At 44.8% G+C, this 25,536-nt stretch overlaps 1 protein-coding gene across 2 annotated transcripts in view; it reads right to left on the bottom strand.

The window, feature by feature from the left end:
- The window catches only part of LOC124877713 (tenascin-like), a 253,511-nt gene that overhangs the window by 82,832 nt on the left and 145,143 nt on the right, over positions 1–25,536 (bottom strand). For both annotated transcript variants that reach the window (XM_047381138.1, XM_047381139.1), the window contains 2 exons: positions 8,299–8,872; positions 2,687–4,372 (listed from right to left, as the gene is read on the bottom strand). In XM_047381138.1, coding sequence (XP_047237094.1) covers positions 2,687–4,372; positions 8,299–8,776 — 2,164 coding nt within the window. In that variant the 5' untranslated portion in view covers positions 8,777–8,872. The remainder of the gene's footprint in view (positions 1–2,686; positions 4,373–8,298; positions 8,873–25,536) is intronic.

Here is a 25,536-nt window from a genome sequence, read left to right as displayed (position 1 = left end):
GAAAAGTCAATGCCAGTGACTGTCCACTGTCGCTACAAGCTCATCCAGAAGGAGTGACTGCTACAAGTCTCTGACTCAATGCAATCTGCTGGGTTTCCTTAAATACAAAAACTTTTAATCCAATTTGAATAAATAACTGAATCTGACTGCACTGTTCAATGGTTAGGATTAATTGGAATGTATGTACCTGACATTGTGAAGTGCCTTGAGATGACATGTGTTGTGAATTGGCACTATATTTAGTACAGACCAAAAGTTTGGACACACCTTCTCATTCAAAGAGTTTTCTTTATTTTCATGACTATGAATATTGTAGCTTCACACTGAATGCATCAAAACTATGAATTAACACATGTGGAATTATATACTGAACAAAAAAGTCTGAAACAATTGAAAATATATCTTATAATCTAGGTTCTTCAAAGTAACCACCTTTTTCTCTGATTACTACTCCGCACAGGTAGTCACCTGAAAATGGTTTTCCAACAGTCTTGAAGGAGTTCCCAGAGATGCTTGGATGTTGGCCCTTTTGCCTTCACTCTGCGCTCCAGCTCACCCCAAACCATCTTGATTGGGTTCAGGTCCGGTGACTGTGGAGGCCAGCTCATCTGGCGCAGCACCCCATCACTCTCCTTCTTGGTCAAATAGCCCTTACACAGCCTGGAGGTGTGTTTGGGGTCATTGTCCTGTTGAAAAATAAATGCTGGTCTAACTAAACGCAAACCGGATGGAATAGCATGCCGCTGCAAGAAGCTGTGGTAGCCATGCTGGTTCAGTATGCCTTCAATTTTGAATAAATCCCCAACAGTGTCACCAGCAAAGCACCCCCACACCATCACACCTCCTCCTCCATGCTTCACAGTGGGAACCAGGCATGTAGAGTCCATCTGTTCACCTCTTCTGCGCCGCACAAAAACACGGAGATATTTGGTTGGAACCAAATATCTCAAACTTGGACTCATCAGACCAAAGCACAGATTTCCACTGGTCTGATGTCCATTCCTTGTGTTCTTTAGCCCAAACAAGTCTCTTCTGCTTGTTGCCTGTCCTCAGCAGTGGATTCCTAGCAGCTATTTTACCATGAAGGCCTGATTCACACAGTCTCCTCTTAACAGTTGTTATAGAGATGTGTCTGCTGCTAGAACTCTGTGTGGCATTGACATGTTCTCTAATCTGAGCTGCTGTTAACCTGCGATTTCTGAGGCTGGTGACTCGGATGAACTTATCGTCCACAGCAGAGGAGACTCTTGATCTTCCTTTCCTGGGGCGGTCCTCATGTGAGCCAGTTTCTTTGTAGCGCTTGATGGTTTTTGCGACTGCACTTAGGGACACTTTCAAAGTTTTCCCAATTGTTCGGACTAACTGACCTTCATTGCTTAAAGTAATGACGGCCACGCGTTTTTCTTTACTTAGCTGCTTTTTTCTTGCCATAATACAAATTCTAACAGTCTATTCAGTAGGACTATCAGCTGTGTACTATATCCACCTCCTGCACAACACAACTGATGGTCCCAACCCCATTCACCATCACCATCTTGAAGTGGCTTGAAATCCCACTTATTAAACTTGACAGGGCCCACCTGTGAAGTGAAAACCATTTCTACCTCTTGAAGCTCATCAACAGAATGCCAAGAGTGTGCATAGCAGTAATCAAAGCAAAAGGTGGCTACTTTGAAGAAGCTAGAATATAAGACATGTTTTCAGTTGTTTCAGACTTTTTTTGTTCAGTATAGAATTCCACATGTGTTAATTCATAGTTTTGATGCCTTCAGTGTGAAGCTACAATATTCATAGTCATGAAAATAAAGACAACTCTTTGAATGAGGTGTGTCCAAACTTTTGGTCTGTACTATAAATAAAACTGAATTGAATTGAATTTATTGCAATTCTACAGAAATACAACACTACAACATAGGTGTGTTTCAACTACAAGAGCCTGAATAGTTTGTTTTTTTCTCAGAACTTACATTTACCCTGACAGTTCTTTGTGACTGATTCCACTCTGCAGTCCAAAACAGTGTCCTTAAGGACCTTTCACTGCAGCAGTGTCAACTGAGGTTTTGCTCAGGCACCGGCTTTTAGTGGAAGTAAGGCTACCATTGTGAAAATGAAAACTAGAATCTTTAGCAATAATACGTTAACCAATTGTTCTTTCACAGCAACAACATTTTGTAACTTATACAGAGTCACTGCAATTGCCATGTGAAGATAACTATAACAAACTTAAAAGAGATTTTGCAGACGCAGACATCAAAAGCGAGAGAAGAGGAGAAATACTTCCGGTTGGGATTAAATCCAGTTTTCTAATAATGAAATTGGGATTATTTCACAAAATGTAACCTATTAAAATGAATAAAGATACAATAACTTCCAAGTCAGAGGAAGTCTTTAACATTGAAATATTAAATATAAACAGATGTCAGATGCTTAAAATATATTGTAGATGAAATTAGAAAATACAAGCTGTAGACCACATATAAATTGATATGACTCAATAGTTATGTTTTTCCCATTAGAAATGTTTGGTGTTGTCGCTCCACAAATCTCCATTTGAAAGTTTCTGGTAAATTAAAAGTTCTACCTTCCTCCCAGAATCTTTTTAGGCCCGTGTGTTTGAGAATTGACTGTAAGAAATGCACACAAATAAACATTTTGCAGAAAGCTATGCATTCAAGGTCTGCCTTACCTTCAGAGCACTCCTCCCCAATGAAGCCCTCGTTGCAGATGCATGCTCCATTTTCACAGCGTCCCTGGTGGTGACACTCTCCTGGACAGGTCAGGACAGAGCAGTCCAACCCAGTGAAACCTTCATAACATATGCAGATACCATTTACACAGTGACCTCTCTCTAGACAGTTCTTAGGGCACGTCTTCTTGCTGCAGTCTTCACCAGTGAAACCCTGATGACAAACACATTGGCCGTCCACACAGTGACCTCTATCATGGCAGTTCTTAGGACATGTCTTCTCACTGCAGTCTTCGTCAGTGAAACCCTGTTGACAAACACACTGGCCGTCCACACAATGACCTCTATCATGGCAGTTCTTAGGACACTTCTTCTCACTGCAGTCTTCGCCAGTGAAACCCTGATGACAAACACACTGGCCGTGCACACAGTGACCTCTATCATGGCAGTTCTTAGGACATGTCTTCTCACTGCAATCTTCGCCAGTGAAACCCTGTTGACAAACACACTGGCCGTCCACACAATGACCTCTATCATGGCAGTTCTTAGGACACTTCTTCTCACTGCAGTCTTCGCCAGTGAAACCCTGATGACAAACACACTGGCCGTCCACACAGTGACCTCTATCATGGCAGTTCTTAGGACATGTCTTCTCACTGCAATCTTCGCCAGTGAAACCCTGATGACAAACACATTGGCCGTCCACACAGTGACCATGGTTCAGGCAATCATTGGGGCAGGTCAGTTCACTGCAGGCGTTTCCCGTAAAACCCACAAAACAGATGCACTTTCCGTCAACACACTCTCCTCTACCAAGACAGTCTTTAGGACATGGTCTGACACTGCAGTCTTCACCTGCAAAGCCTTTTTCACATATACACAGGCCTTCAACACAGCGGCCCTGATCTTGGCAGTTGTTGGGGCAAGAGAGCTCGCTGCAGTCTTCCCCTTCGTATCCTATGTCACAAACACATTCCCCATTGATACACTGACCCCTGTTGCTGCAGTTTTCAGGGCATGAGAGGACTGAGCAATCTTCACCTTCAAAGCCAGGATCACATATGCACTTCCCACTAAAGCAGTGTCCTTTCGCATTACAGTTTTTGGGACAGGTAAGCTTTGAGCAGTCCTCTCCACCATAGCCGGTCTGACACATACATTGGCCATTCACGCACATGCCATGGTTGTTGCAGTTGTCAGGACAACTGAGCTCCCTGCAGTCCTCTCCAGTGAAGCCCTTGTCACAATAGCAAGTACCGTTAATGCAGCGTCCTTGGTCATAGCAGTCGTTAAGACATATGAGCTCAGAGCAGTCAAAGCCTGTCCATGGCTCATCACAAACACACTCATCGTCTACACACCGTCCACGACCCAGGCAGTTGTTAAGGCAGTTGGTCTGAGAACAGTCTTTACCTATGAAGCCTTCCTCACAAAGACAGGACCCTTCAACACAGTGGCCATAGTCACCACAGTCCAGCAGGCAAAGTTCAATACCACAGTCACCCCCACTAAAGCCCTCAAAGCATTCGCATCTACCATCCACACAGCGACCCTGGTCCTGGCAATCATTAGGACACTCAAGCTCTGTGCAGTTAAGGCCCTTCCATCCAAGTTCACAGGAACAGCTGCAGGTCTCACTGCTCCAGTTTCCATGTCCATTACAGAAGGGCTTTGTGGACACCTCTCCTATAGGAAAGCAAGAACAGGAAATGGAAGCTTATTTCAAAGCTATTCAAATATGTTAGTTGCTTTAATAAGACAATTTACTGTGGTGAGTTTGCCAGCAACCTTTGCTGAAACCTGAACTGGAAAATTCACACGAAAATTCACATTTAAAGCCTGGCCAAAGGACAACAGTCTTGAAACAAAGATCAACTTCAAGTCATCTTAAAGGATTGCTTAAATATAAAACCTTTCTGTTTTCTTAGATTACACACCCTGGTTGTAGATGCTGTGCGTTTTACATGTTGTGATTTTCTTTTTATTGCAAGTATCTCATGGTATGGATGTTTGAATCTTGAGGCTGGCCATGTGCATGTCAAACAATAAAAATAAATTAGACAAGTTTTATTTAAATTTTTTTAAACATAGGAAATGTTGCCACTTAGCTAATAACAAGCATTTGTGATTATCATTTTTATCAATGTCTGAGTGTTAGTATATATAGACAGATAGAAAAATGTATGTTTTCACTCCTACAAACCTACAAAACATTTCATTTCATTTACTTCACAGATGCATCCTGCCAGCTCCTTTGGTAATTGTTAAACTAGATGCCAAGCACATTCTGCAGAGATCCACAATGCTGTCACAACCCCTCTCCCTTAGCAGAAGCTAGATCACCTGTAAAAATGGAAATTCTGTTTGCAGCAGTTGTTTTCCTATTCCTTCCTGTTTCGTCATTTCCTGTCCTAAAGTACCCTTATAATACACTATATTGCTGTCCTGCAACAATTAAGCTCCACCTAATTTTTGTGCCTCACAAAGGTATGCATATATGGTCACATTTTATGTATTTATTGGGATTTTATGTGATAGACCAACACAAAGTAAAACAAAGTATGGTTTTCATTTTTTTCAACAAATAAAAATCTGAAAAGAATACTATGTACTCAGCCTCTTTTAGGCTGGCACCTTTAAATAAAAGTGTGCGCAACTAATTGCCCACAAGACGTTACCTCATTAGTTATTAGCGTTAAACTGTGTGTAATTCTAATCGCAATATAAATACTCTCCAATTTTGCATTATTTGCTGTTATTTCAGCTTTTAACTTTGTTCTCTCTTTTCTCTTCCTAGAAGCTACATCTGGCCTGGCTCTGTGTCTACCTGTGACACCTTCCTGGAGAGGGGAATTGTCCGAGCTTCTGCTGGCAACAACTTAATGCTCACCCTCTACCGATGATCCACATGGCCCTGTCTTTTAGTGTTTAACCCTTTCTCTCTCCTAGACATGGCGATTGACTGAGCTTAACTCTAACTAACTGTATGTGCTCTCTTTCAGACTCTAACCTTGAAAACTGGCTCAGAGTGTATCTGTTCTTTCTTTCTATGTGAAACGATTAAAGGAGCTACATCCATTAACATTTACTTTTCCTTCCCATAGAACGTACTCCTGGATCAGTGTTTCTCTGTGTCTCTGCTCTGTTCTCTCCAACCCCAGCCGGTTGTGGCAGATGGCCGCTCACACTGAGCCTGGTTCTGCTGGAGGTTTCTTGCTGTTAAAAGGGAGTTTTTCCTCTCCACTGTTGCTACATGCATGCTCAGTATGAGGGATTGCTGCAAAGTCAACGCCAGTGACTGTCCACTGTCTCTACATGCTCATCCAGGAGGAGTGAATGCTGCAAGTCATTGACTGGATGCAATCTGCTGGGTTTCCTTAGACAGAAAAACTTTTAATCCAATTTGAATAAATAACTAACTTTGACTGCACTGTTCAATGGTTAGGATCAATTGGAATGTATGTACCTGACTGTTGTGAAGTGCCTTGAGACATCATGTGTTGTGAATTGGCGCTATATAAATAAAAAACTGAATTAAATATGTCTGTTCTGCAACGGCTTCTGAGGTTTGTTAGAGAACATTAATGAACAAACAGCATCACAAAAACCAGGGAACACAGCATACAGGTCATGGAGAAAGTTGTGGAGAAGTTCAAAGCAAAGTTAATTTCAAAAACAATATCCAAGTCCTATGAACATCCCATGATCTTTAAGTGGAAAGGGTGTGGGACAGTTCCAAACCTACCATGGCATGGCCATCAAATTAAAATGACATGACATTTGAAGAGATCATTAATCAGAGAAGCAGGTAAGAGACCCATAGTAACTCTGGAAAAAGTTCAGAAGCCCACTCCTCAGGTGGTACAATCTGTTGTTGGGACTATTCCACGAATCTTGTCTTTATGGAAGAGTGGCAAAAAGGAAACTTGCTGAAAGGAAAGCATAAAAAAGTCCGTTTGCGGTTTGTCACAAGCCATGTAGGGGGCATGGCAGACATGTGGACTATGATTCTCTGGTCAGTTGAGACCAAACTTGAATGTTTTGACTGTCCGTTCGTTCGTTCGTCGTCTTCCGCTTATCCAGGACCGGGTCGCGGGGGCAGCAGACTCAGCAGAGACGCCCAGATGTCCCTCTCTCCAGACACCTCCTCCAGCTCCTCCAGGGGGAGCCCAAGGCGTTCCCAGGCCAGCCCAGAGACATAGTCCCTCCAGCGTGTCCTGGGCCGTCCCCTGGGCCTCCTCCCGGTGGGACGTGCCTGGAACACCTCCCGAGGAAGGCGTCCAGGAGGCATCCGGTATAGATGCCCGAGCCACCTCAACTGGCTCCTCTCGATGTGGAGGAGCAGCGGCTCTACTCCGAGCTCCTCCCGGATGGCCGAGCTCCTCACCCTATCTCTAAGGGAGTGCCCGGCCACCCTACGGAGGAAGCTCATTTCAGCCGCTTGTATCCGTGATCTCGTTCTTTCGGTCATGACCCAAAGTTCATGGCCATAGGTGAGGGTAGGAACGTAGACCGACCAGTAAATTGAGAACTTTGCTTTTCGGCTCAGCTCTCTCTTCACCACAATGGACCGGCACAGCGCCCCCATTACTGTGGCAGCCGCACCGATCCGTCTGTCGATCTCCCGCTCCATTCTTCCCTCATTCGTGAACAAGACCCCGAGATACTTAAACTCCTCCACTTGAGGCAGGAACTCCCCTCCAACTTGAAGAGGACAAGCCACCCTTTTCCGGTCAAGTACCATGGCCTCGGACTTGGAGGAGCTGATCCTCATCCCTGTTTTGACTGTGCAAAACTAAAATTAAATATTTTGAAATACAACAAACATGAGAAACCATAATGCATGGTTCCACCTGGAGGAAAACGAAAAACAGCTGATTGTACCTGCCACCAGAGGATCATTGGGCAGTGGTGTCAAAGGAACCCTCTTACTCAGAAAAAATGAAGCAAATTACTAAGTTTGTACCAACTATTACTGTTAAGGATATTAGACTTTCGGCAGTCACTAAGAATGGGGGCTTTCACTTTTTAAAGCGCTTTTTGGATATAACATCCCATCCCTAAGATATTTCACAAACACAACAATCTTGCATTCAATTTCATGTCACTATTTTCTGAAATGAGGTCCACATGTACTTCTTTCACAGCTGGATGGGAAACTTTTTTGCCTATTCTTTAGTTTTAGTTCTTATCTTTGGTGCTTATTGTCCTGTTATTTGTTGAATAAAGGGTTTTCATCAAATGTGGTGTACGAGGAAGAGAGGTAGGGAGAGTGTCATGTTATGGGATGAGGAGGGGTGGGTTTTTGGTCTATAACTCAAAATCCTAATGAAGTACATTAATTTACAATTATACTGAAACCTGACATAATGTGGAAAGGTTCAAGCCGGATTATTATTCTGGTAATGGACTGTACCTATCATGGACATGGTGGTTTCTGGGATCAGTGATGAAAAGTACAATCATTGCTGTTCGATGACCTAAAAATGTAAAACCAAAAAATCTGTGTTTTTTCATGACAATATTTAATCTCCAACTGTTTTGTTTTGAAAGGCAAAGAAAAAACTGCTCTTGATTTGCCTTTCAATACAGAAAGAAAGCTGCAGAAGTACCTGTAATCTGAGCTCCACAACAGCCGGCTCCACTGCTGCACTGTTCCCTCAGAGTAGACAGCTCAGACTCCAACATCTCCAGTCTGTTTAGAATGTCTTTGATGTCTGGCAGTTGGTTGTCGCAGCCGCATGCCTGTTTAGGGATATTGATACGGTGAGTGAAAACGATCTGGTTGTCGCCATCGACTATGTGCTCGGTACTCTGCATGTCCATTGAGGCACTTTTGTGTTTAATTCCGGTGCTTCCCGGCGAGTCGAGGTCCACAGAGCAGAGGGAAGTGGATGGGACATTGATGTTGTAGATGTGGTTGAACACCACAGGCTGGTCAGGATGGGGAAGGGTCAGGTTCTCTTGGGTTTCCTTAGGCATCAGGGTCTCCCTCCGGTGGCGGATGACCTTCTTGACCAGGCCAGCAGTGGAGAGCTGGAATAGTACAACTGTGGCTATGCAGCCCAGGAGGAAACTGTTCATCCTCATGATGACACCTTTAGATAGCAGCCTCAGAGAAGATACCAGCTAAGTGTAAAAGCCTGGAGTCAAGAGGATGGTTGTGCCTTGGGATCTGTAGAAAAACTGAACAAAAAAAGGGAGACACTAGTCAAGTCAAGTGTATATATATATCGCTTTTCAGCAACAAGGCACTCAAAGTGCTGTACATAAAGAAAAACATTACAATGATACAGAAAATCAAACAACAGAGGTAATAAGGATCATGAATTATTTTTAACAAGCAAATACTTTTGCAGCAGTAGCACAGTTGGTCATAAGTTTACATGCTCTCATTGTGGCAATGAATGCCTTTAATGTTGGTCTTTTAATAATGCATTTGAACTTGTTTGGGGTAGAATGATTATTAAACAAATAACTTCAATTAAAATTTAAAACTAAAACTTGTTTTGAGTAATTGCAGAATTGTTTTGATCCACAAAGGTTAAAATATAACCTTGTAACAATCAACAATGATTTGGCAGAATTCTGACCAGATATTTGAGCACTTGTCCTGGTAGAATACCCTAATATCGTTTAGTAAACAAGCAAAGACCTGGTTTATAAGTGTAATTCACAAATTTTCAATAGTCTTGAGGTCAGGGCTATTCTACAAGCAGAATTGTCATTTAAATCCACAACCTAGTTTTGAAGTGTTTGGGATCATTTTCTGGTTGTCAAACCAAACTCTGTCAAAGTTTCACCCAAATGGTTAGTATAATTTGTCATTTTATTTCATTTATTTTAATTTAGCTCACTGAGTGAAACACATTACAAAGATTAACTGAACACAATATGATGTTTTCATGCCATTTTCTCTGTTACTTATGAGGATTTTCTGCTTACATCCTAAGGAAAACACGACATTTAAAATTAGAATATAGCATCAGACCAATAAAAAAAACTTTTTTTAATTCAATTCAATTCAATTCAAAAATACTTTATTAATCCCAAAGGGAAATTAAATGTTGTTGTAGCTCATTATGAGGGTTTCCTCAAAGAGCCGTTGTAGATGCTGATGGCTGTGGGCAGGAAGGATCTCCTGTAGCGCTCCGTCTTACAGCAGATCTGAAGAAGCCTCTGACTTAATACACTCTGTTGTTGTAGGACAGTCTCATGAAGAGGATGCTCAGGGTTCTCCATAATGTTCTTCATTTTATGAAGAATCCTTCTTTCCACAATGATCTCCAGAGGTTCCAGAGGAGTCCCCAGAACAGAGCCAGCCTTTTTTATCAGCTTGTTGAGCTTTTTTAAGTCCCTGGCTCTGATGCTGCTTCCCCAGCAGATTATGGTAGAAGAGATCACACTTTCCACAACAGACTTATAGAAGATATACCGCATCTTGCTGCGAACACCAAAGGACCTAAGCTTCCTCAAGAAGTACAGTCTGCTCTGTCCCTTCTTGTAGATGGCTTCACAGTTGCATCTCCACTCTAGTCTGTTGTCCAGGTGAACACCGAGGTATTTATACTCCTCCACCACCTCCACTTCTTCTCCCATGATAGAAATAGTTTTGACTTATTCCTGTTTCTCTTAAAATCTACAATCATCTCCTTTGTTTTAGTCACGTTCAAAATGAGATGATTGTTTCCACACCATGCCACAAAGCGGTCCACCACCTTCCTGTACTCAGCTTCTTGTCCATCTCTGATCCACCCCAACTGCAGAATCATCCGAGTTTTTCTGCAGATGACAGGAGTCTGTCTTGTACTGGAAGTCTGAGGTGTACAGAGTGAAAAGTAATGGTGAGAGTACAGTAATGGTGAGAGTACAGTCCCCTGTGGTGCTCCTGTGCTGCTGACTATGTGGTTAGACTCACAACCCTTCAGTCTCACAAACTGTGGTCTGTTTGTCAGGTAGTCTTTGATCCAGGAGATTGTTGAGGCCTCCACCTGAGTCTTCTGGAGTTTCTGACAAAGCAAATCAGGTTGGATTGTATTAAATGCACTGGAGAAATCAAAGAACATGATCCTCACAGTGCTGCTGGCTTTGTCCAGATGACAGTGGGTTTGTTGAATCAGGTGTATGATGGCATCTTCAACTCCAACTCCACAGCGATAAGCAAACTGAAGGGGGTCCTGATAGTTTACTGTTTGCTTAATCAGGTGGGCAAACAGGAGTCTCTCTAGGACCTTCATGATGTGAGATGTCAGGGCAACAGGTCTATAGTCATTGAGGACTGATGCGTGAGTTTTCTTTGGTACCAGAACAAGACAGGACGTCTTCCACAACACCGGAACCTTCTTCGGGACCAGGCTAAGGTTGAAGAGGTGCTGCAGAATCCCACAGAGTTGCTCTGCACAGGCCTCCAGGACTCTAGGGCTGACATGATCTGGACCTGCAGCCTTATTCCTATTCAGTCTCTCCAGTTGTCTCTTCACCTGACTTCTTGAGACACACAGGTGGAAGGGGGAAGCAAAGGAAGCATCAGCATCTTCTTATACAGAAATGCTGGCTTTTTGAAAGGTAAGTTTTAAAAATGCAAAAGGTTGTTATTTAAAAAAATACTCTTAATCTGATGAACAATCCTCACTGGAACACATATTCTCATTTATATATATATGTATCTATATATATACATATATATATAGATATATATATATATATATATATACAGTACAGACCAAATGTTTGGACACACCTTCTCATTCAAAGAGTTGTTTTTACTTCCATGACTATGAATATTGTAGCTTCACACTGAAGGCATCAAAGCTATGAATTAACACATGTGGAATTATATACTGAACAAAGAAGTGTGAAACAACTGAAAACATGTCTTATATTCTAGGTTCTTCAAATTAGCCACCTTTTGCTTTGATTGTTGTCATGCACACTCTTGGCATTTTGTTGATGAGCTTCAAGAGGTAGTCACATGAAATGGTTTTCCAACAGTCTTGAAGGAGTTCCCAGAGATGCTTAGCACTTGTTGGCCCTTTTGCCTTCACTCTGCGGTCCAGCTCACCCCAAACCATCTCGATTGGGTTCAGGTCCGGTGACTGTGGAGGCAAGGTCATCTTGCGCAGCACCCCATCACTCTCCCTCTTGGTTAAATAGCCCTTTCACAGCCTGGAGGTATGTTTGGGGTCATTGTCCTGTTGAAAAATAAATGATGGTCCAACTAAACGCAAACCGGATGGAATTGCATGTCGCTGCAAGATGCTGTGGTAGCCATGCTGGTTCAGTATGCCTTCAATTTTGAATAAATCCCCAACAGTGTCACCAGCAAAGCACCCCCACACCATCACACCTACTCCTCCATGCTTCATGGTGGGAACCAGGCATGTAGAGTTCATCCGTTCACCTCTTCTGCGCCGCACAAAGACACGGTGGTTGGAACCAAAGATCTCAAACTTGGACTCATCAGACCAAAACACAGATTTCCGGTTCACATGTGTTTTGTGGACATGGAGAAGGCATTCGACTGTGTCCCTCGTGATGCCCGGTGGGGGGTGTTCCAGGAGTATGGAATCGGGGGCCCTTTACTAGGGGCCATCCGGTCTGTGTACAAGCGGAGCAGGAGTTTGGTCCGCATTGCCAGCACTAAGTCGGACCTGTTCCCGGTGCATGTTGGACTCCAGCAGGGCTGCCCTTTGTCACTGGTCCTGTTCATAACCTTTATGGACAGGATTTCTAGACGCAGGCAAGGGCCGGAGGTCTGGTTTGGGGACCAGTGGATTTCGTCTTCTTTTTCCAGATGACGTGGTCCTGCTGGACCCCTCTAGCCAAAACCTACAGCATGCGCTGGGGCGGTTCGGAGCCGAGTGTGAAGCGGCTGGGATGAAGATCAGCTCCTCCAAGGCCATGGTACTCGACCGGAAAAGGGTGGCTTGTCCTCTTCAGGTTGGAAGGGAGTTCCTGCCTCAAGTGGAGGAGTTTAAGTATCTCGGGGTCTTGTTCACGAGTGGGGGAAAAATGGAGCGGGAGATCGACAGACGGATCGGTGCGGCTGCCGCAGTAATGGGAGCACTGTGCCGGTCCGTTGTGGTGAAGAGAGAGCTGAGCAGAAAAGCAAATCTCTCAATTTACCGGTCGGTCTACGTTCCTACCCTCAACTATGGCCATGAACTTTGGGTCATGACCGATAGAACGAGATCCTGGATACAGGTGGCTGAAATGAGCTTCCTTCGTAGGGTGGCTGGGCACTCCATTAGAGATAGGGTGAGGAGCTCGGCCATCCGGGAGGGGCTCGGAGTAGAGCCGCTGCTCCTCCACATCGAGAGGAGCCAGTTGAGGTGGCTCGGGCATCTATACAGGACGCCTCCTGGACGCCTTCCTCGGGAGGTGTTCCGGGCACGTCCCATCGGGAGGAGGCTCAGGGGACGGCCCAGGACACGCTGGAGGGACTATGTCTCTCGGCTGTCCTGGGAACGCCTTGGGCTCCCCTCGGAGGAGCTGGAGGAGGTGTCTGGGGAGAGGGACGTCTGGCCGTCTCTGCTGATTCTGCTGCCCCCACGACCCGGTCCCGGATAAAGCGGAAGACTACGAGTACGAGTACGAGTACAAAAAAGTGTGAAGCAACTGAAAATATGTCTTATATTCTAGGTTCTTCAAAGTAGCCACCTTTTGCTTTGATTACTGCTACGCACACTCTTCTCATTCTGTTGATGAGCTTCAAGAGGTAGTCACCTGAAATGGTTTTCCAACAGTCTTGAAGGAGTTACCAGAGATGCTTAGCACTTGTTGGCCCTTTTGCCTTCACTCTGCGGTCCAGCTCACCCCAATCCATCTCGATTGGGTCCAGGTCCGGTGACTGTGGAGGCCAGGACCCCATCACTCTCCCTCTTGGTCAAATAGCCCTCACACAGCCTGGAGGTATGTTTGGGGTCATTGTCCTGTTGAAAAATAAATGATGGTCCAACTAAATGCAAACCGGATGGAATAGCATGCCGCTGCAAGATGCTGTGGTAGCCATGCTGGTTCAGTATGTCTTCAATTTTGAATAAATCCCCAACAGTGTCACCAGCAAAGCAACCCCATACCATCACACCTCCTCCTCCATGCTTCACGGTGGGAACCAGGCATGTAGAGTTCATCCGTTCACCTCTTCTGCGCCGCACAAAGACACGGTGGTTGGAACCAAAGATCTCAAACTTGGACTCATCAGACCAAAACACAGATTTCCACTGGTCTAATGTCCATTCCTTGTGTTCTTTAGCCCAAACAAGTCTCGCCTGCTTGTTGCCTGTCCTCAGCAGTGGTTTCCTAGCAGCTATTTTACCATGAAGGTGTGATGGAAATTCTTTCAGTAGGCATTCCACAATGTATGACCTTTGGGTTACCTCACTCCCCTGAACCTCTGTGTTATTGGAGAAAGCTGTAAAAGTCATTAATTAATGGTTAAGGCCATTTTTTAGGGTGATGCCTTTGGGAGAGTAGATGGTTGTTCCTAGGTAACCTTGTCACCTTTGAACCCGAGAAGGGTCTAGGGTCGTAAAACACAGACTCTTTGCAGTTGAGATAACACTGTCATGTTCTGGTATAAATACTGTGTGTAAATGTTGATCGGGGCTCTGTTTCACTGACTAACCTCAGTGTCAAGGTCTTCAAATGCTGAATGCCTTTGAATAAAGCTTATAAAGACAAAGTCCGGATTTTCTCTTGTTATGAGTCAACTTCTACCCACTTTGATAAGAAAATTCCACAACAAAGGCCTGATTCACACAGTCTCCTCTTAACAGTTGTTCTAGAGATGTGTCTGCTGCTAGAACTCTGTGTGGCATTGACCTGTTCTCTAATCTGAGCTGCTGTTAACCTGCGATTTTTGAGGCTGGTGACTCGGATGAACTTATCCTCTGCAGCAGAGGTGACTCTTCGTATTCCTTTGCTGGGGCGGTCCTCATCTGAGACAGTTTCTTTGTCGCGCTTGATGGTTTTTGCGACTGTACTTGGGGACACTTTCAAAGATGCTTTACTTAACTGGTTTTTTCTTGCCATAATACAAATTCCAACAGTCTATTCAGTAGGACTATCAGCTGTGTACTGTATCCACCTCCTGCACAACACAACTGATGGTCCCAACCCCATTTATAAGGCTTGAAATCCCACTTATTAAACCTAGAATGTAAGACATGTTTTTAGTTGTTTCACACTTTTTTGTTCAGTATAGAATTCCACATGTATTAATTCATAGTTTTGATGCCTTCAGTGTGAAGCTACAATATTCATAGTCATGAAAATAAAGACAACTCTTTGAATGAGAAGGTGTGTCTAGACTTTTGGTCTGTACCGTACAGACCAAAACACACATATATATATATATATATATATATATATATATATATATATATATATATACACGTATATGTATATATATGTACAAATTCAAGCCTTTATATATATGTATGTATATATATGTAAAAATTCAAGCCTATGTCAATCAGATAAAAGTCTAACCCCCTGGTGAAACAGATATATACAACACACTGTGTTTCATATTTACTTTTCTGTTTTGTTATTATCATTTGCAGCAGGGAAAATAGCTGGAGGGCAACATATCCCACTGAAAAACAATTATACTCCACTTATTACCACTGACAAAGGGACACCTCCAATCATATTGTTGTCTTAGAATCATTCAGCCCCTCTGCTCCCAGTGGAGGAGACACAGACTTTGTGGATGTCAGTGTGATTTTCTTAAGAGCAGCAATTATTTTAGTAGTGGCATGTTACCTCAAAGATCTATGCAAAGCCTTTTTTTCTAGCAGAGTTCAGACAGTTCCCTGTGATAGAAATAGCCACTGCAACACCTGCAAGGCGGGGAGCCTCTTCTGCTCTCCACGGCCCAGACCCCCGCCCAGACTTGCAGATTAATGCCGTTGTGTGGTTAAACCATCTGTTGGCTTTCTGTAAAAGCACAAAAGGCTTGTTAATGCTACAAACTGGGTGGTTCTACAAACAGCCTGGGGGTTCTATTAACCTGTGAGTCCTATATGATGGCCATCATAGCTTTAGAGGAGACATCTTTACTAAACTAAATGCATGAATGGAATAGAGTTTAAGCAAGTGATATAATAGACCGTTTTGTCTGTTAGTCTGGGGTGAGCGGGGTTGTTTCACGTTATTGAAAATTGCTATGTTTGATATCAACATAATTAAGGAACAGTCACAACTGAGACTAAGATGAGGAAGAATGCAGACCCACAGACCTGTTTCCTTCTAATTTTTCTGAACAAAGCAGAGACGCTGACTGATCATTTTCTACCTCCAATAAAACTGTTGTGAGCCTTGGCAGCTCTAAAGGTTAACAGCAACTGCCAGCAGCAAGCTGCAAAAAATTTTCTCTTAAGCAGCAGGAGGTGTACTGTGTAATGTTTATTCTAAGCATAACGTGGAAAATGGAAGATAGGGTTTAATTTTTTTCCTCAGCATCTGACAACACCATGCTGTCAGATTTGCTTCATATTTAAACCTACAGTTGTCAGAAACACTGGGTTTTTATTAACACATCATACTGGTCTCACACCTGATTAATATGTGATTAACGCACCTTTAATGGAGTAATCGTATCATCCTCCTGTGCCCATTTCAACTGAAAGATTGTTGATCAATAAATATAATGAACAAAATACCATACTGAGAATGGCACACAACTGCTTATATTTGAAGCACAGGATGTATTTGAACACAGGTTGCATGAGGACTCCGACATCAGTTCAGCCCTGAGGAAATCCCATGAGGGAAATCCCCCCGAAGGGGAAGGTTGTGAGTTGTAAGCCACGTCCTTTTGTCAGCTTCCACAATGTCTGTGTTCAGGTTATGTGCTATGCTGGGTCTTGCTGTGTTTTTTACTTTTTACTTTTTTTTCCTGCTCTAATGCAGTTTGTTTTTTTCCCAGGAAACTAATCATTTCGTAGTTTTCCCCTGTTCTACAGATCTTGCCCAGTTGGGGTTCTCATGGAGTAACCTGTGCCTGCTTATCTCCGAGTCGTGTCTAAAGGAGAGTGGAGACCCAGAAAGGCGACGCCTTCAGACTCATGGTTCTTGCTCTCTACCTCCAAGCCCATCCTCTCAAGGAGAACCGTCGGACCCAACTCAGAGGAGTATTCACCTGCCTGTCCACCTTCCATCATTCGCCTCAAGTCGCAGCGGAGTTTTTTCCCCGCGGAAGAAAGGACAGTTCTCTAACTGGAGATCACAGGAAGTAGTCGGCTCACTGCCTGCCAACCACAGACGCTGTGGGGAAGGACTTTATTGCCTTACCTCCTTACCCAGCCTCTCACTCAGTAAGTCCATCTAACAGGTCACTAACAGCAAGATTTTTCACCTGAGTCTGGACCCGTCTAAATTTGTTTTTTGCCTGCCTAGATAACTCCAGTATCGACCCGCTTACCCAGTTCCTGGTTCCCGTTCATCCTCGCATCTACTGTTTGAAAATAAACTGTTTCAAAACCTTCTCCTTGCCTCTCGTGGTTGTGTGGTATCAGAGTCTAAACCAGCATTATGACACCTTTTGATTATATATAATACATAGGCGAGGTATGAACATGAAAACAGGCTTGAATATATAGTGTATATATATATATATATATATATATACATCTATATATATATCTATGTATGTATATATACTGAACAAAGAAGTGCTCCTCCTTGAACCGCCACCTTAACGTGGTGGAGGGGTTTGAGTGCTCAAATCATCCTAGAGGCTATGTTACCTGGGGCCTAAATGCCCCTGGTAGGGTCTCCCATGGCAAACAGGCTCTAGGTGATGGGTCAGACAAAGAGCGGTTCAAGAATCCCTCATGAGGACGAAAATATCGAGGCACGTGACGTCGCCTGGTACGGCGGAGCCGGGGTCCCACCCTGGAGCCAGACCTGGGGTCGGGACTCGCTGGAGAGTGCCTGGTGGCCGGGTTGCTCCTCGCCGGACCTGGCCGGGTGGCGGACAAAGGTGGGGACCTCAGCGGCCTGATCCTCGGATGCTTAGGCTGGCTCTACGGACGTGGAATGTCACCTCGCTGGGGGGGAAGGAGCCTGAGCTTGTGCGGGAGGTCGAGAGATATCAACTAGAAATAATCGGGCTCACCTCCACGCACGGCGTGGGGTCTGGAACCCATCTCCTTGAGAGGGGTTGGACTCTCTTCTACTCTGGAGTGGCCCACAGGGAGAGGCGGCGGGCTGGTGTGGGTTTGCTTGTTGCCCCCAGCTCAGAAGCCGTCTCGTGTTGGGGTTTACCCCAGTGGATGAGAGGGTCGTATCCCTGCACCTCCGGGTTGGGGATAGGTCTCTGACTGTCATTTCGGCCTACGGGCCGAGCGGTAGTGCGGAGTACCCAGCCTTCTTGGTGTCCCTGTCGGGGGTGCTGGATAGTGCCCCTCCCGGGGACTCCATTATTCTGCTGGGGGACTTCAACGCCCACGTGGGAATGACAGTGACACCTGGAGAGGCGTGATCGGGAGGAATGGCCTCCCCGATCTGAATCCGAGTGGTGTTTTGTTATTGGACTTCTGTGCTAGTCACGGATTGTCCATAATGAACACCATGTTCAAACATAAGGGTGTCCATCAGTACACTTGGCACCAGGACACCCTAGGCAGGAGGTTGATGATCGACTTAGTTGTCGTATCATCAGACCTTCGGCTGCATGTTTTGGACACTCGGGTGAAGAGAAGGGCTGAGCTGTCCACTGATCACCACCTGGTGGTGAGTTGGATCCGGTGGAGGAGGAGAAAGCCGGACAGACTTGGCAGGCCCAAGCGCATAGTGAGGGTCTGCTGGGAACGCCTGGCGGAGCCCTCGGCCAGGGATGTATTCAACTCCCACCTCCGGGAGAGCTTTGACCAGATCCCGGGGGATGTTGGAGACATAGAGTGCGAGTGGACCATGTTCTCTGCATCTATTGTCAATGCTGTTGCCCATAGCTGCGGCCGTAAGGTCTGCGGTGCCTGTCGCGGTGGCAATCCCAGAACCCGGTGGTGGACACCGGCAGTAAGGGATGCTGTCAAGCTGAAGAAGGAGTCCTATCGGCTGTGGTTGGCTTGTGGGACTCCTGAGGCGGCTGACGGGTACCATGAGGCCAAGCGCGCTGCAGCCCGGGCTGTGGCAGAGGCAAAAACCCAGGCCTGGGAGGAGTTCGGTGAGGCCATGGAGAAGGACTACTGGTTGGCCTCGAAGCGATTCTGGCAAACCGTCCGGCGCCTCAGGAGGGGGAAGCAGTGCTTCGCCAACACTGTTTATAGTGGGGGCGGGAGGCTGCTGATCTCGACTGAGGACATTATCGGGCGGAGGAAGGAATACTTCAAGGATCTCCTCAATCCTGCCATCACGCATTCGGTGGTGGAAACAGAGGCTGGGGACTCGGGGTTGGACTCTTTCATCACCCAGGCTGAAGTCACCGAGGTGGTTAAAAAGCTCCGCGGTGGCAAGGCTTCGGGGGTGGATGAGATCCGCCCTGAGTACCTCAGATCTCTGGATGTTGTTGGGCAGACACGCCTCTTCAACATTGCGTGGCGGTCGGGGAGGTTGTGTTCCAACTACAGGGGGATCACATTCCTCAGCCTCCCTGGTAAGGCCTACGCCAGGGTATTGGAGAAGAGAGTCCGGCCGATAGTCGAACCTCGGCTTCAGGAGGAGCAGTGTGGTTTTCGTCCCGGCCGTGGAACACTGGACCAGCTCTATACCCTCTACAGGGGGCTCGAGGGTTCATGGGAGTTTGCCCAACCGGTTCACATGTGTTTTGTGGACATGGAGAAGGCATTCGACTGTGTCCCTCGTGATGCCCGGTGGGGGGTGTTCCAGGAGTATGGAATCGGGGGCCCTTTACTAGGGGCCATCCGGTCTGTGTACAAGCGGAGCAGGAGTTTGGTCCGCATTGCCAGCACTAAGTCGGACCTGTTCCCGGTGCATGTTGGACTCCAGCAGGGCAGCCCTTTGTCACTGGTCCTGTTCATAACCTTTATGGACAGGATTTCTAGACGCAGGCAAGGGCCGGAGGTCTGGTTTGGGGACCAGTGGATTTCGTCTTCTTTTTCCAGATGACGTGGTCCTGCTGGACCCCTCTAGCCAAAACCTACAGCATGCGCTGGGGCGGTTCGGAGCCGAGTGTGAAGCGGCTGGGATGAAGATCAGCTCCTCCAAGGCCATGGTACTCGACCGGAAAAGGGTGGCTTGTCCTCTTCAGGTTGGAAGGGAGTTCCTGCCTCAAGTGGAGGAGTTTAAGTATCTCGGGGTCTTGTTCACGAGTGGGGGAAAAATGGAGCGGGAGATCGACAGACGGATCGGTGCGGCTGCCGCAGTAATGGGAGCACTGTGCCGGTCCGTTGTGGTGAAGAGAGAGCTGAGCAGAAAAGCAAATCTCTCAATTTACCGGTCGGTCTACGTTCCTACCCTCAACTATGGCCATGAACTTTGGGTCATGACCGATAGAACGAGATCCTGGATACAGGTGGCTGAAATGAGCTTCCTTCGTAGGGTGGCTGGGCACTCCATTAGAGATAGGGTGAGGAGCTCGGCCATCCGGGAGGGGCTCGGAGTAGAGCCGCTGCTCCTCCACATCGAGAGGAGCCAGTTGAGGTGGCTCGGGCATCTATACAGGACGCCTCCTGGACGCCTTCCTCGGGAGGTGTTCCGGGCACGTCCCATCGGGAGGAGGCTCAGGGGACGGCCCAGGACACGCTGGAGGGACTATGTCTCTCGGCTGTCCTGGGAACGCCTTGGGCTCCCCTCGGAGGAGCTGGAGGAGGTGTCTGGGGAGAGGGACGTCTGGGCGTCTCTGCTGAGTCTGCTGCCCCCACGACCCGGTCCCGGATAAAGCGGAAGACTACGAGTATGAGTACGAGTACAAAAAAGAGTGAAGCAACTGAAAATATGTCTTATATTCTAGGTTCTTCAAAGTAGCCACCTTTTGCTTTGATTACTGCTACGCACACTCTTCTCATTCTGTTGATGAGCTTCAAGAGGTAGTCACCTGAAATGGTTTTCCAACAGTCTTGAAGGAGTTCCCAGAGATGCTTAGCACTTGTTGGCCCTTTTGCCTTCACTCTGCGGTCCAGCTCACCCCAATCCATCTCGATTGGGTCCAGGTCCGGTGACTGTGGAGGCCAGGACCCCATCACTCTCCCTCTTGGTCAAATAGCCCTCACACAGCCTGGAGGTATGTTTGGGGTCATTGTCCTGTTGAAAAATAAATGATGGTCCAACTAAATGCAAACCGGATGGAATAGCATGCCGCTGCAAGATGCTGTGGTAGCCATGCTGGTTCAGTATGTCTTCAATTTTGAATAAATCCCCAACAGTGTCACCAGCAAAGCAACCCCATACCATCACACCTCCTCCTCCATGCTTCACGGTGGGAACCAGGCATGTAGAGTCCATCCGTTCACCTCTTCTGCGCCGCACAAAGACACGGTGGTTGGAACCAAAGATCTCAAACTTGGACTCATCAGACCAAAACACAGATTTCCACTGGTCTAATGTCCATTCCTTGTGTTCTTTAGCCCAAACAAGTCTCGCCTGCTTGTTGCCTGTCCTCAGCAGTGGTTTCCTAGCAGCCATTTTACCATGAAGGTGTGATGGAAATTCTTTCAGTAGGCATTCCACAATGTATGACCTTTGGGTTACCTCACTCCCCTGAACCTCTGTGTTGTTGGGGAAAGCTGTAAAAGTCATTATCAGAAGTTTAATGGTTAAGGCCATTTTTTAGGGTGATGCCTTTGGGAGAGTAGATGGTTGTTCCTAGGTAACCTTGTCACCTTTGAACCCGAGAAGGGTCTAGGGTCGTAAAACACAGACTCTTTGCAGTTGAGATAACACTGTCATGTTCTGGTATAAATACTGTGTGTAAATGTTGATCGGGGCTCTGTTTCACTGACTAACCTCAGTGTCAGGGTCTTCAAATGCTGAATGCCTTTGAATAAAGCTTATAAAGACAAAGTCCGGATTTTCTCTTGTTGTGGTTGGTACCAAAGATCTCAAACTTGGACTCATCAGATCAAAACACAGATTTCCACTGGTCTAATGTCCATTCCTTGTGTTCTTTAGCCCAAACAAGTCTCTTTTGCTTGTTGCCTGTCCTCAGCAGTTGTTTCCTAGCAGCTATTTTACCATGAAGGCCTGATTCACACAGTCTCCTCTTAACAGTTGTTCTAGAGATGTGTCTGCTGCTAGAACTCTGTGTGGCATTGACCTGTTCTCTAATCTGAGCTGCTGTTAACCTGCAATTTCTGAGGCTGGTGACTCAGATGAACTTATCATCCGCAGCAGAGGTAACTCTTGGTCTTCCTTTGCTGTGGCGGTCGTCATGTGAGCCAGTTTCTTTGTAGCGCTTGATGGTTTTTGCGACTGCACTTAGGGACACTTTCAAAGTTTTCCCAATTGCTCGGACTGACTGACCTACATTTCTTAAAGTACTGATGGCCACTCATTTTGCTTTACTTAGCTGGTTTTTTCTTGCCATAATACAAATTCCAACAGTCTATTCAGTATGACTATCAGCTGTGTACTGTATCCACCTCCTGCACAACACAACTGATGGTCCCAACCCCATTTATAAGGCTTGAAATCCCACTTATTTAACCTGACAGGGCACACCTGTGAAGTGAAAACCATTTCAGGTGACTACCTCTTGAAGCTCATCAACAGAATGCCAAGAGTGTGCGTAGCAGTAATCAAAGCAAAGGGTGGCTACTTTGAAGAACCTAGGATATAAGACATATTTTCAATTGTTTCACACTTTTTTGTTCGGTATATAATTCCACATGTGTTAATTCATAGTTTTGATGCCTTCAGTGTGAAGCTACAATATTCATAGTCATGAAAATGAAGACAACTCTTTGAATGAGAAGGTGTGTCCAAACTTTTGGTCTGTACTATATATGTATATATAAAATTCGATCCTATGTGAATCAGAAAAAGTCTGATAAATTCAAACTTGTGTGCCAGTTCTTTACATAAAAAGACTTCATTGGTGAAACAGATATATACAACACACATTGTTTAAGAATTTTTTTAATTAATTTGAATTTAATTTAATGTTTACTTTTCGTGTCCCTATGATTCTGCAATCTAAGTTACATGAGCTGAAAGCTCACATGAACAATGATCTTTGTGAATCACCTTTCATGATGTAAAAGGACAAATGATCCATAATGGGAGTTCATTGGTTGTGTGTTTGTTACAGAAGGATATGAAAGAACATTGGTGTTACAGCTGCAGGTATTTTAAAGGAGGTCTATGCCACTTGGCACATCTGGAAGCTAAAATTTTAGCCCAGCTCTATTTGCAAAACGGCTCAAGCTCAGCCAGATTCAATGGAGCGTATCTCTAAACAAAGAACCTGCTCCCCAGTCTCAAGTTTCAACAGGTTTTCTACCAGAATTGTCCTGTATTTAGCTCGATCCATCTTTCCATTAACCTGAGCAGCTTCCTAGTCCCTACTGCAAAAAAGCATTCCCACAACATGATGCTACAAACACAATGTTTTACGAGGATAATAGAGTTGTCAGAGAGATGTGCAGTGTTAGTTTTCCACCACAGATTTTGTTATGTAGGTCAAAATTTATCATCTAACAAGAGCACCTTCTACATGTTTGCTGTGTCCCCTACAAAAACTGGACTTATGGCTTTTTTTTAATAATGGCTATTTTCTTGCTACTTTTAAATAAAGGTCAGATTTGTAGAGTGCTTGACTAATAGTTGACTTCCCTGCAGCTTCTCCCACCAGAGCTGTGAATCCCTGCAGCTCCTCTGGAGTTACTATGGGCATTTTCTTTAGTTTTCTGAATAATGCTCTCCTCGACCATCCTGTCAGTTAAGGCAGACAGCCATGTCATGGTAGTTTTGCAGTTGCGCCATACTTTTGCCATGTTCAGATGATGGATTGAACAGAGCTCCATGAGATGTTTAAAGCTTGGTATACAGTCTTATATCCTAACCCTGCTCTAAACCTTTCTAAAACATTCTCCATGACCTGTTTGCTGTGTTACTTGGTCTTCGTGATGCAGTTTGTTCTATAATGTTCACTAAGTAACCTATGAAGCCTTCACAGGACAGCCTTATTTGTACAAAGATTAAATTACACAAAAATGGACACTATTTACTAATTAGGTGACCTCAGAATATTCTTTTAATAAGGGGTACCCAAGTAAAGATGGTCGAATGCAAAGGCACATCATACGTTTTGAGTTTGCATTTAAAAGAATGGAATCCATGTTTCATCTGTGCTCCATGTCACAATCATGCACTACTGGCAGGTATGTCATATACAATCCCATTAAAATACATTAGAATTTGTGGCTATAATTTGACAAATTATGGAATAATGTAAGGGGTGTGAATACTTTTACAAGGCAACAAAGACTGATGCAGTCCTTACAAAATGGACCCCGAGGTCCACCATCACCTTTCCTAAGCTAGACTGTAACAAACACGAGCACGAATGCAGTCACAGTTCAGAGCCCAAGCATTACAAACTAAGGATTAAATCTCCAAAACAGCCAGAAAATTGCTTTGAGTTTGAGGATGGTTGGCTTTTTCTCTTTCACTTTTTCACACACTGTTCTCCACATGGAGTGCAGTGCAATACCAGCCCAAGAGGACTAAAGCATGCTTTGCACTGCAGTCTCTCTATCTGGAAAAACTCTGCATCACTCAGAAATAAAGAGAAGAAACTTTCACAGAATCCAAGAGGATATTTTGATTAGATCTTTTATTCTCCCGACTGCCATCAGCAGCTCTGTAATGTGTGGAAGAACAATCACATTGTGAGATTGTGAGTGTGACCCTGAGAAACACTGAGCTGATCCCTCTGTTGGACTTCCTACATGAGCACCCTGTGGCCCTGGCAGTATGCTAATGCAGCTGGTTGCTGGCACTGGAGACATGGACTTGATATTCTGACTACTGCTTTGTTATTGCCTCACTTGTTTCATAGTTAGCTTCGTAAACAGCCGCAAAGCCTGTAGTGCACCTCATAGTTGGATTTGAAGAGAAATTTAGCAGGGAAAACCTGCTGGCACACATTAATCTGGTGCCACTGATCTAAATAATCCTGTTGTGACTTAATTCTGGCCAAACACTTAAAGTTTCATACCCTGCTCAGGGGAGGGCTGGGAATGCACCAGTTGCACTCTGTTTTAAAAGGAATTGGGTCTGTCAGGAGTGGAAATTGATTTTATGGTTTTAAAGTGGATTAAAGCAAACCTTAACAACTTACCTAACAGATAATGCATCATGGTTCTAATGGTTATAAAGCAATTAGAAACAAATTATTACAGCTTTCATGTTTAATTGAAATGAAGATTTTCTGATCAAATGACCAAACATATACTTACAAGCTCTCAAAATGACTCTTACTACAACAGAAACACTTACAGAAAAAGTTTGTGTTCATCTGTGGCTGACATTTGTTCTGCAATGACAGATCAGAGGTTTCAGATGGATATGTCACAGCACAACAACAGGCCTTTGCACAATACAGTTTCATGATATTTCGGCAAGGATAAACTCTTCTTTGCACCACTGTGGCCTTCTCTATGTCAACTGCTCAATCATGCCTATAACTCAACCAAAATAAGATGTGCTGACAGAAGAGCACCAAACACCATCAAACAAGTGACTATGGATGAGACATTTGTTGGTTAGTAATAACATTTAAAAATGAAATGTCTATTAAAACTGCTACGTCATAACCGCAACATTAAAAACTCCAGGTTCTGAATGCAACATTAAAGATAGTTAAACAGAGAAAGCTCAATACAGAAGAGCACAATGTGTTAAATGGGTTAAATGCTGCAATAATTTAGACTGTATAACTG

Source organism: Girardinichthys multiradiatus, chromosome 12 (assembly GCF_021462225.1).
Source record: "Girardinichthys multiradiatus isolate DD_20200921_A chromosome 12, DD_fGirMul_XY1, whole genome shotgun sequence".
NCBI classification, from domain to species: Eukaryota; Metazoa; Chordata; class Actinopteri; order Cyprinodontiformes; family Goodeidae; genus Girardinichthys; species Girardinichthys multiradiatus.
Note: the sequence above shows the minus strand (reverse complement) of the source record. Positions and strands in the feature narration are given on the sequence as shown.